The sequence below is a fragment of the Lissotriton vulgaris genome, chromosome 2_1, assembly GCF_964263255.1.
Source record: "Lissotriton vulgaris chromosome 2_1, aLisVul1.2, whole genome shotgun sequence".
Taxonomy (NCBI): domain Eukaryota; kingdom Metazoa; phylum Chordata; class Amphibia; order Caudata; family Salamandridae; genus Lissotriton; species Lissotriton vulgaris.
The window spans coordinates 1,671,920,434-1,671,932,680 of NC_141687.1; the positions used below are offsets into that span (position 1 = coordinate 1,671,920,434).

The window sequence follows — 12,247 nt, forward strand, 5'->3', positions numbered from 1 at the left end:
GCGTATCCAGTGTCCCCGGGGGGTCCATATATAGCATGGTTCACCGCTGCCAACTGGGAAGCCCAGTAATATTTCTGCAGGTCCGGCAATCCTATCCCCCCATCATACCGTCCCAGAGAAGCTGCCTCTGTAAGGCCTCTATTTCCCTGAAGTAGGACGCAAGAACCGGGTCCATCGCGTTCTAGAGTGCGTATAGAAACCGGGGCAGGGCCATCATCTTAAAAAGCACCGCTCTGCCCAAAAGGGAAAGTGGGAGCGCCTTCCATCGCACCACATCTCCTCTAAATCGAGTTAGAGGGGAGCACAGGTTATTGGTGTATCTAAGCTTTGGGTCAAGCGTGATATATATACCAAGATATTTGAACCCAACCGATTCGACTTGTATCAGGCAAGCGTGCTGGATTACCGGCGGGTCACCTCTGAGAACAAATAATACTGATTTGGACCAATTTATTGCGAAGCCTGAATACCTCCCAAAGATGGCCAACATATTCAGAAAACACATCAGGGATCCCCTCGGGTTGGTAAGAAAAAGCAGAATGTCGTCGGCATATAGTGATATTTTATCCTCCCACTCCATCGTCCATCGCATGCCACGTATCGAATGGTCCCAACGGACCCATGCCGCCAGCGGTTCCAAGGCCAGGGCAAAAAGGAGCCGGGACAGGGGAGATCCCTGTCTGGTGCCCGTGCCAAGATGAAAGTCAGGGGACTTGCGGTTATTTACGACTACAAGGGCGAGAGGAGAAGAGTGCAGAAGGCGTACCCAGTCCATAAATCCCAGACCAAAACCCAGCTTCCCCAGTACTGCAAAAAGGTAGGGCCACTCGACCCTGTCAAACGCCATGGTGGCAACTAAGGACACCAGTACAGCTGGCTCCTGAATCGTACAGGACCCCGTGTAGCTGGCGCAAACTGAGGGCCATATTTCGGTGTGGCATGAAACCTGACTGGTCCGGGTGTATCAAAGTAGTAATGGCTTTGGCTAACCTCGTTGCCAGCAGTTTCGCCAGGACCTTAGGCTCCACGTTCAGCAGAGAGATAGGTCTATACGACGAACAACATGTCCAGGGTTTACCCACCTTATGGATGACCACAATATTAGCAACCCGCTGATCATACGGGAGCCGTCCCCTATCCCTGCTTTCCTCAAACATGGAGCGGAAAATGGGGCGACTGTTGGCTCTCAGCTTATAAAGTTCCACGGGTATGCCATTCGGCCCGAGGCCTTCCCAGAGTGGACACCTCTGATGGCTTGCGCCATCTCGTCATCTGTTAGTGGGGAGTCCAAATATTCCTGATTGTCATCTGATAGCATGGGCAATTGAATGTCCTTGACCATCTCACTATTCCCGGCCTCAGGGTACACCCCATCCAAGGTATATACCCCATGATAATACTCAGCGAACCTATCTGCGAAGGTCTGCGGGTCCGTGATGTTACTGGAGTTCTCCCCCTGCAATTCTGGCACTAACTGAGACGCCCACTCTCCCCTTTCTAGCCATGCAATCACGTTTCCAACTTTATCCCCGTGCTCATATACCCTGCTTTGTGTCTCGCCATATTGCACCCTGGCCTTGTCTCTAGCCAGGCTACTAAACTCATCCTGCCGCAGCTTTAGCCAGTGAAGCCTGTCGGGAGTCACCGTCTGGTATACCTCCCTCTCGAATTTTTTCACGTCCTCCTCTGCCTTCATTTCCGCTTGCCATTCCGTTTTTTTCCTAGCAATCAGGGACAAGGCCTCCCTCCGAATTACAGTCTTACATGCCTCCCACAGGGTCTGCTCCGAATCTACTGTACCTTCATTCTATTGGAAATACCGGTCCATAGCCTTAACTATATCTTTCTTTGTAGTGGGATCTCCCAAGTGGCATGGATTAATCGGGGCGACCTTGCTTGCACTGAACTGGTCAATCTCCAACCTAAGCCAAACCGGAGAGTGGTCCGAGACGACTCTTCCCAAATGCCGCTCATCTCTTATAGCGTATGCCTGAGCGGCCGGCACCAGAACATAATCTATCCTAGACAGGCTATGATGTGCGGCGGACACATGCGTATACTGCGTCTCGCCCGGATTCCACACTCTCCAGCCATCCACCAACCCCATTGTATCTAAAAAGTCAGACAGCCAATGCTGTGCCGGTCTCAGCACACGAGCGGGATGTGATGCCTGTCAACCTCACCGTCCACAACCACGTTGAATTCACCTCCCAGCACAAGGAGGCCCAAAGGAGAGGTTAAGAAAATAGAGCCCAAATCACGGAATGTGTCCGACTGAAGGCCGGCGGGACATAAATAGAAACTAAGGTACCCATTCTCCCCTCCCACTGCCCTGATATGCCTATGCCTAGGAAGTGCGGATAAAGGGGGTGGCATTGTGATTCAAAACAAGAGAGATTATGATACCGAGTGTCAACGTCTATTGAGCAATGCCACCAACTACGTCCCTTTAAATGTGGATCCAACGAATGACCTAAGAGATGAAATCTGTGAACTTGTGTCAACGGCAGAAAGAGATGGCTTGATCACAAAGGAGGCAGATTTTTTTACAAGATCGGAGGGACGGGTTCCGTATTTTTACGTACTGCCTAAAACCCACAAGAATGTGTTACCTCCCCCCGGGAGACCCATTGTCTCCGGACTGGGTTCACTTCTCGAGCCCCTCTCAAAATATTGTGATTTTTTCCTGAGACCCATTATTCAGTCTACCAGCACTTATTTAAAAGACAAGAAAAGTCTCCTCTCCTTGCTCAGGACGATCATCTTACCCGACGATCCTTGCTTCCTTGTCTCGATGGATATCGAGAGCTTATAAACCTGCATTCCGCAGGATGAGACCATTAAGGTGGTGAAGGAAGCCCTGGATAGAGCGCCCTGGGACTTCAATACAACTCGTGCTTTTGTAGTAGACTGTGCCACCCTTGCCTTGAAACGCAATTTTTTTGAACACGATGGAAAGATCTACCTCCAAGCAACAGGAACAGCGATGGGCAGTACCTTTGCCCCGTCGGTGGCGGGTCTCTACGTGTTTGATTTTGAGTCCAAGTACATTCTGAGCCCTACGAACCCATACGGCACGAATATCATCTTATGGCAACGCTATATAGATGACGTGTTCATGATTTGGCAAGGTGAGAACACCACATTATATAATTTCTTCTCTTGGGTCAACACGTGCGATAACCATCTAAGATTCACGCATGAGCACGCTCGTGAGAAAATAACCTTTCTGGATGTCAGCATCAGTAGGGAAGGCAATCAGCTTGAGACCATGACCTTTTACAAGCCGACTGCAAAGAATAATTTGCTACACTTCACCAGCTACCACCCTCGGGCCCTACGGGAGAATCTCCCGTATGGGCAGTATCTCAGGATACGTCGGAATTGTAGCAACCTTTCCGATTATAAACAACAGGCAAATGCACTGACTACCAAGCTGAAAAACAGAGGGTACCCCAAGGGGATAATAAACAAGAGCCAAAAGAGGGCCAGAAATCAACAAAGGGATGTGTTGTTGGATGACAACCGCCAAACAGGAAGTGAGGAGATCCCTTTGACATGTGTGACAACTTTTAATTCACTATCAAATGCAGTAAGTAAATGCATTACAAAAAACTGGAGAATCATCACCAGTAATAAGACAAACTGGAAGAAGCCCCTCTTTTCGTAAAAAAGAGCTACTAGTCTCAAAGACTCTTTAGTCCAAACTCGACCAAGGGAGGTAAAAACTAGCAACCTTGCACCGAGTGTTCTAAATGCCTGGGGGTTACCACCAGTTACAGGACACTATCCGTGTGGGAATTGCAACGTTTGCCACCTTACTTCCAACACAAAATTCTTGGATCTGACCGATGGTACACGATGGGAGCAACAGCCACACAAATTGTAATACCATCAATGTTGTTTATCTGATAACCTGCAGATGTAGTCTACAGTATATAGGGATGACATCTAAACGCATCAAAATCAGGATATGCGAACATCGTAGTAACATACGTTGTAAAAAAGCAACAACTAAATTGACAGCACACTTCTTACAACTGAACCATACACCATATGATCTACAGTGGACAGTATTGGAACATCTGGAAAGCGGTTTGGAAGCCACGTTGTTCGAAAAGGAACAACGCTGGGTTTATCGGCTTGGCACAAATAAAACTGGTTTAAATGATGACATACCATGGGGCAGTGTGCTAAGAAGATAATGCATCCAGACTCAGAACAGAGACTTTTGCTACCTTATGAAATCTGCTATCCCTTTGGTCCAGTAGATTACATCTATGTCTACACATTCGCTGGCTCTTTTGTTAAGCTTGTCCATCCCCGAGTTAGGGCCCCGAGGTGTGACCAGTGCATGCATCATATTCGACAATTTGAGGTCGCTGTAACATCACACGGGCTTTTTATGAGAAGACTGGTTATCTGTTACAGTTTTCTACTATAATGGGGGTTTCCTCCTTGTTTCCTTCGGATGTCTCACGCTTTTTGCGTGAGGCACTGTGGGTGGGTCTCCAGTGAGAGGAGCGGCTTTTGATCCTCCTGGCTAGAAATTGGGAGTTGTTTGATCTTTTATCTCCCTTTGTACATCTTAATTGGGTCTTAAGGATTATGATTAGACTATTATTTCTTTTCCGGGCATAAGAACAAGACCTGGACCACACTGGGATTCGAACCCCCGTTTCAAGCCCTTTTTTGGTAACTACCACTTTAAGATATAGGATCGGGCGGTGGCTACGTAATGTTACTCCACCCACGTGATCGATCCTGGCCAATCCTAGTAGAATACAATATAAAGCCGATTCCACCACCCCCCTCTCCCGCATTTCCAGGAGACAGCAGCCGAGAGAGAGGAGGTATACCGCGGGGAGCCGCGAGTGCCGAAGTAAGCATTTTTTGTTTATTTAACTATCCATTAACAGCACGGGCACGTACTTACTCCGCGAGAGCTCATTGTATTGCCCTTTTTCCTCTTCAGAGAGACACCGCGTGAAGGGAACCGGCGCTGTCCTCACCGAAGGGGCGAGTTCATGCCTTTTGTTAAGTGAGTTATGTCCGCATTTACGACAACTGCCACTTTAGTACACACTTACCTTATATAGGAGGAGTGTTTCCTCGTTCTTCTATTGTTAGATTTTAACATATCATCCTGCATGACGATAATCTATAAATATTATGTTGTTCTAATTAAATGGCATCCACAAGCTGAATAGCACAATGCTCGCAGTAAGCCAAGATGAACTAAGCAACAGTGTGCTTGAACATTAGCACGTGATGCCTTCTCATCTTGATGGCCGGAGAAGTTATTCTGTCGATGGTGCTATACCCCATAATTATGGGTAGTACCCTGTATTAGTTGGATGACCCCCCGCGTAAAATCTACGCTAGGCATGCATTTCGTTATCCCCTGAAATGTCAAGACCATCACTAAAAATTAACGCATTTGATATCAGGACTTAATTTTTAGGTCCACTTATGTGTTATTGTTTGTCTTCTTTCTCCCCACAGGTTTTTGGTTCATTCCTGCAAATCGCAGTGGATAACTACGGAGACTGTCCGGTGAATTATCACATAAGATATATATTTTTTACACGTAGAGCCTCACGGGAGGGTACGCCTTAGCGCGCGCACACCACCGGAGGACTTTTTGGTAGGTCCTGATGAATGCTGAGCAAATTGCAACCAAAGCAGCAGAAACATGTTGACCAATTTTTGATATCTAACAGGACTCCGGTTCCTTAATTCAGAACCTTGGTAGTCCGTTCACTTTGTTTTTAATCCAATGCAGGTTGGCCATTATTAAAGATTTTTGTAAAGGCTACAACCTTTGCATTTTTTAATATACTTGCGCACTCAGTTATAGTCACATTCTAATTTGGGCACTGTTACACTCACCACATCCCGCTCCGCTGTAACCAGGCATTGTAGCACGCTGGGGGGGACATTCGGTCACCCCAGCGGGGACCCAATGATGAAGCATGTCACCAACTAGTGGTGAGTGAGGGTCCTTCAAAAAAGAAAGGATTTTTCCCTTTCCCCTTATGATAGTCTTGGGTGATCATTGCACTCAGGAGGTATCCTCTTAAGAGGGGAGCTTTTTGGGTACTCACAGGGAGATAGAAAGAAAACACGTTGTACATGCGCTTGTGGGTGTATTGACCACATGCACAGTACGGAATTATAAAATAGACTTCACAATTTAATTTTTTGAGCACTATTTAATTTTCCACTTAGTCACTCCTCTGTTGTTACTTACAAATTTGATTGGGGTACTGGAGTGTCTACTCATGCCCTCTCTCTCTTGTTGGTATTGATGCCTATGTATCTACCTCGCTAATCAGACCACGTAGCCTGAATGGTCAGGGGAAAGGAGTTTTTCAACAATATGCCGACTCCCCTCAATCCCGTGGTGAACCCAGCGTGTGCTACCAACTTGTAACCCTCTTTATGCAGGGCCATGCACCTATTGCCAATGAGATGTGTCTCTTGTAGAAGCACAACATTCGGGGAATGTCGTCTGACGAACTGGTTGGCCATCCCCCCTCTTTATTTTGTCCCCTAGGTCGTTTACATTCCAACTAAGCATGTTTATCCCTGATCCCTGTCTAGCATACGACATTAAACTAGTATGGAAGCGTCACTATAGCAGCATTGTCTGCTGATGTGATAAAAACAAAACACAATACAAGCGTTCCCTCAAACAACAAAATCTGGAGGCCTAAGAGCCCTATCAACCCCAACCCCCTTCTCCCCTACCAGCAACCCTGCTCATGGTTTCCGCCCATCCCCAAATGGCAGTGTGCCTGTCGCCCCAACACTCTAAATTGAATAACTAACTAAATGTAGTAATGAGGAGGAAGGCCAATGCCCCGCCCCCCACACCCCAGACCCTCTGAAAATATGTCCCCTGGACCCGGGACAGCCCACAGCCAACATATAGTCAACGAATTCCAGCAAGGAAACTAGCTGCGGGTCTAACCCCACTACCTGACAGTTCACAATAATCCGATGGGTCTCGCGGCTCTCCTCATTCCTGCTCCTGCAGTCCGCCTCCTCCGTCACGATCCTGCCCCTCCGGGCGGTCTATCCAGTCTGCTGCCATCTCCGGGTTGTTGAAAAACCAGGCCTTCCCCTTGTCCTAACACCCGCAATCGCGCCGGGAACATCATTGCATACTTCAGTCACTTGTCTCGGAGTTTCTTCTTCACCAGGAGAAAGCTCTGCCGTTGTTTCTGCACCATCTGAGTAAAGTCCGGGAAAAAGGAGAGTGACATTCTCGTACCGCAAGGGGGCGACCACGCGAGCCACCTGCAGGATTACGTCTCTGTCCCTAAAGTTCAAGACTCTCACAATCATCGGGCGGGGAGGTGCCCCAGACCTGGGTCTCCCCCCGGCACCCTGTGTGCTCGCTCAATCGTAAAGAAGTTACCCAGTCCCTTGGGCTTGAGGTGGTTAAGTATAAGGTCCTCAACAAACAGGTCGGGGGCTGGGCCCTCTGATTTCTCAGGCACCCCTAAGATACGTATATTGTTATGTCGGGCCCTCCCCTCGTATTCATCCGTCAAGTCACAAGTTTTTAAGGTCACACTCATCCTACTGTAACAACGCCATATCCTCAATTAGGCTAGCTGTTTTAATATCTAGGGACTTGACTTTTTCATTCGCCTTTGTAAGGTCCGCCCGGATAAGATTGACCTCTATCGTAACCGTGTCTAGTTTGTTGTCCAAGGACTCAATTTTCTGTCCCAATGATGATTGGACGCCATTGATGGCTGCCATTACATCAGTTAGCATCGGTTCTGCCGAGGAGCCCAAAGCCTCTCCCACTGCCAACTGTGTCTGCTTCGGTCTGTTGGGGAACCCTTGGGCATCGTGTAGCAGTCCAGTTTGTTAGTCTGGAGCCTTTGGAGGATCTGGACTGGTGCCTGTCGACTTCCAGCACAGTGGCCATTGGGCTACGATGTCACAGCAGCCGTGACCCGCTGAAGAATGAGAGGTCCTGGGCCCCCAGGGTCCTCGTGTGGATTATAGGATCAACTCACCCAGCGACCGCCCTGCAGCCACCAAGCAAGACAAAGCTGGCGGAACACCTGAATGTCGCAATCAACAGGCTAGGAAATCACAGCGTCCTAGAAGCCTCAGCGGCCGCTGAATCGCAGATCTGGCAGGTATCCGGCCGGTAGGTCAGGACTCGTGGGAGCATGAAAGTTCCATGGCCGCAGGACGCGAGAAAAGCTGGCCAAGCCTGGAGAGCACACAGTGACTGCATATCCCAATCACGCCCCAACGATTATCAGGGTATGGAGAGGCCCGCAGCATATCCTGCCATCTGCTTCAGGCGGCAAAGTCACAAAGAGCCCCACCATTCCAAGGGCGCCACTGCGCAGCCACCAACCAGGGAGACCACCTCTTAACAATAGCGCCACCGCCCGCACTCAGCCGCATGCAGCCGCCCGTGCACAGGCTGCATGTTAGCAGGACCTTCTCAGGCACCACGCCGGCACCTCCACGGCAGCGCGTGCCCCCCGCACGATCACAGCAGCGCGGTGGGTCCGCACCAACATCAGAGGCCCACTTGAGGAATTAATAGGCGAAAGGTTTCAATAAGGCTCTGATTGTCACCAGAAAGCGGCCCTCTTCCTCCGGATATTTCCGCTTCATTAGACTCCCTGTGTGCGAGCTGCCGGGATCTCTTCAGGCCGCACTATCTCGCTCCCTCTCACAGCCCCCCTTTATGCACCGGCAGCTCACGAGCCCCAGATGAGGCGGGGGAGGGGGGATGGAAGGGGGGGGGGTTGCCTTTCCTTACGAGCCCCAACCTGACCTCCTCACCTCCGCGGCACTATGCGCACCCGCCAGTCACGTAACGGCCAGACACCGGGGCCGGACCGGCGACTTCCGGTTTGCGGCTGCAGTGTTATTTAGCTGAAGGCTGACTGCAGCACACGCGCGAGCCTCCGGCTCAGGAGGAAGGTAGGCCCCAGTTTACGGGCAGCGTATCTCCGGCCCCCGATGTCGTAGAGGGTCCGGGAACGCTCCAGGGAGCGTCACTCGTGTTCCGCTATCAGGCGGCAGGGTCCGATCCCAGGATCAGATGCAGGATAGTAGGGCTGGTGGTAAGGGTTCGGCGGAGCCGAGCTCTTACATGGCCGTTTTAGACCGGCGCGTGGCTCCTCCTCGTTGAAATGTTATTTTGTCACCAATAGGACTCATAAATATCTCAGGATGACATAGCGGAAGGGTCACGGTTTCACAGTTCTAACACTTCAAGCAACCTCCTCCTCATATTCCTAGCTACAATATACCTTTGGTACCTGCACGGAATGAACACCCTATGGTAGACTTTAAACCATGCTGTTTTCCCCTCTAACTTCCAAGCAGGCCTAAGGTGACATGCTCCTTATTCCATAAGCGGTACAAAAGGGGGTGGTGATGGACGGAGCATCTGAATCAATCAAACACTCACACCCAGTCAGAAAATCTGGGTTTAATCCATCACTGTTCTTTAGCCCACTCTGCCACCCCAGTTCAGACATGGCTATATGCAAATCAGTCTGACCCTGTGCCTCATGGGAACAGTCCAGCCCGAACTGCCAAGCCATGTCTTCCCTGGACCGGAAACAAGCTTCCGAGGACCGGTTTCTGGCATTCCAGCCGTCTTCAGCCCGGCTTGCTTGAATCCAGTGGCAAAGTGAGCAAGGGACTCACGTCTGAGCATACCCTGCCACACTTATGGCGGCCAAAAGCGGTACAAAAGGGGGTGGTGATGGACGGAGCATCTGAATCAATCAAACACTCACACCCAGTCTGAAAATCTGGGTTTAATCCATCACTGTTCTTTAGCCCACTCTGCCACCCCAGTTCAGACATGGCTATATGCAAATCAGTCTGACCCTGTGCCTCATGGGAACAGTCAAGCCCGAACTGCCAAGCCAGGTCTTCCCTGGACCGGAAACAAGCTTCCGAGGACCGGTTTCTGGCATTCCAGCCGTCTTCAGCCCGGCTTGCTTGAATCCAGTGGCAAAGTGAGCAAGGGACTCACGTCTGAGCATACCCTGCCACACTTATGGCGGCCAAAAGCGGTACAAAAGGGGGTGGTGATGGACGGAGCATCTGAATCAAACACTCACACCCAGTCTGAAAATCTGGGTTTAATCCATCACTGTTCTTTAGCCCACTCTGCCACCCCAGTTCAGACATGGCTATATGCAAATCAGTCTGACCCTGTGCCTCATGGGAACAGTCCAGCCCGAACTGCCAAGCCATGTCTTCCCTGGACCGGAAACAAGCTTCCGAGGACCGGTTTCTGGCATTCCAGCCGTCTTCAGCCCGGCTTGCTTGAATCCAGTGGCAAAGTGAGCAAGGGACTCACGTCTGAGCATACCCTGCCACACTTATGGCGGCCATAAGCGGTACAAAAGGGGGTGGTGATGGACGGAGCATCTGAATCAATCAAACACTCACACCCAGTCTGAAAATCTGGGTTTAATCCATCACTGTTCTTTAGCCCACTCTGCCACCCCAGTTCAGACATGGCTATATGCAAATCAGTCTGACCCTGTGCCTCATGGGAACAGTCAAGCCCGAACTGCCAAGCCAGGTCTTCCCTGGACCGGAAACAAGCTTCCGAGGACCGGTTTCTGGCATTCCAGCCGTCTTCTGCCCGGCTTGCTTGAATCCAGTGGCAAAGTGAGCAAGGGACTCACGTCTGAGCATACCCTGCCACACTTATGGCGGCCAAAAGCGGTACAAAAGGGGGTGGTGATGGACGGAGCATCTGAATCAATCAAACACTCACACCCAGTCTGAAAATCTGGGTTTAATCCATCACTGTTCTTTAGCCCACTCTGCCACCCCAGTTCAGACATGGCTATATGCAAATCAGTCTGACCCTGTGCCTCATGGGAACAGTCCAGCCCGAACTGCCAAGCCATGTCTTCCCTGGACCGGAAACAAGCTTCCGAGGACCGGTTTCTGGCATTCCAGCCGTCTTCAGCCCGGCTTGCTTGAATCCAGTGGCAAAGTGAGCAAGGGACTCACGTCTGAGCATACCCTGCCACACTTATGGCGGCCAAAAGCGGTACAAAAGGGGGTGGTGATGGACGGAGCATCTGAATCAATCAAACACTCACACCCAGTCTGAAAATCTGGGTTTAATCCATCACTGTTCTTTAGCCCACTCTGCCACCCCAGTTCAGACATGGCTATATGCAAATCAGTCTGACCCTGTGCCTCATGGGAACAGTCCAGCCCGAACTGCCAAGCCATGTCTTCCCTGGACCGGAAACAAGCTTCCGAGGACCGGTTTCTGGCATTCCAGCCGTCTTCAGCCCGCCTTGCTCGAATCCAGTGGTGTTGAGAGCATGGGACTCACTTCTGAGCATACCCATCCCACTCGGGGTGACAAATGCAAAAACCACAGTTGATGGACAGAATGCAGAACAAGGTCATACATTCACCCCAGTACAGAGATCTGGACCTAAATCCATAATTATTTTGCAATCAACACCACCCCAGTTCAGACATGGCCATATGCAAATCAGTCTGACCCTGTGCCTCATGGGAACAGTCCAGCCCGAACTGCCAAGCCATGCCTTTCCTGGACCGGAAACAAGCTTCCTGGGTGTGAGTGTTTGATTGATTCTGATGCTCCGTCCATCACCACCCCCTTTTGTACCCCTTATTCCATAAGGGCGGTCAATCTGAATCAACTCAAAAAGCACAAATATGCAGAGTAAACTGTCATTTACATTGCAGTGGCAGCTAGCCTAAAAAAACATAAAAATTAACAAAAAGTTAAAGCCCAGAGACAAAGTAGATATCCAACTGCTAAAGTAAAATTGTCAGGGTTGGGTTAGGGGGAAGAAGAGGAAGCACATTCAATGCAAGGATAAACAGACATTCATATTGTGGTTACCTCCAGCGCACTTTGATTCAGCTGGTACTGGAGCACAGCTTCACACAGATTCCAGAAGGAATATTCAGGCCACAGGACAGGCTGGAAAACTAGGCACGAGTGAGAGGTCTGTGGGTGAGAAGGCAAACGTATGAAAAAAGAAAATGACACATTGGCTCCTCCCAACAGCAAGAAACTGTCTTCGCGGATAATTACTCACTTTGGGGAAGAAAATGACCTATTGAATTTCTAATGCCACTTCAAGAATATGTCCGATGTCTGCCACTCCTTTCAACCCTTGTGTCCCCCACGATAACCCACAAGGCTCCTACTTTAACTTATTCCTATTTGAGA

General features: G+C 49.9%; 1 protein-coding gene across 2 annotated transcripts in view; it reads right to left on the minus strand.

Annotated features, from left to right (window-relative positions):
* DHDDS (dehydrodolichyl diphosphate synthase subunit) overlaps positions 1–12,247 on the minus strand; it is a 158,185-nt gene that overhangs the window by 15,138 nt on the left and 130,800 nt on the right. For both annotated transcript variants that reach the window (XM_086957629.1, XM_086957631.1), the window contains exon 8: positions 11,915–12,022. In XM_086957629.1, the coding sequence (XP_086813755.1) occupies positions 11,915–12,022 (108 nt within the window). The remainder of the gene's footprint in view (positions 1–11,914; positions 12,023–12,247) is intronic.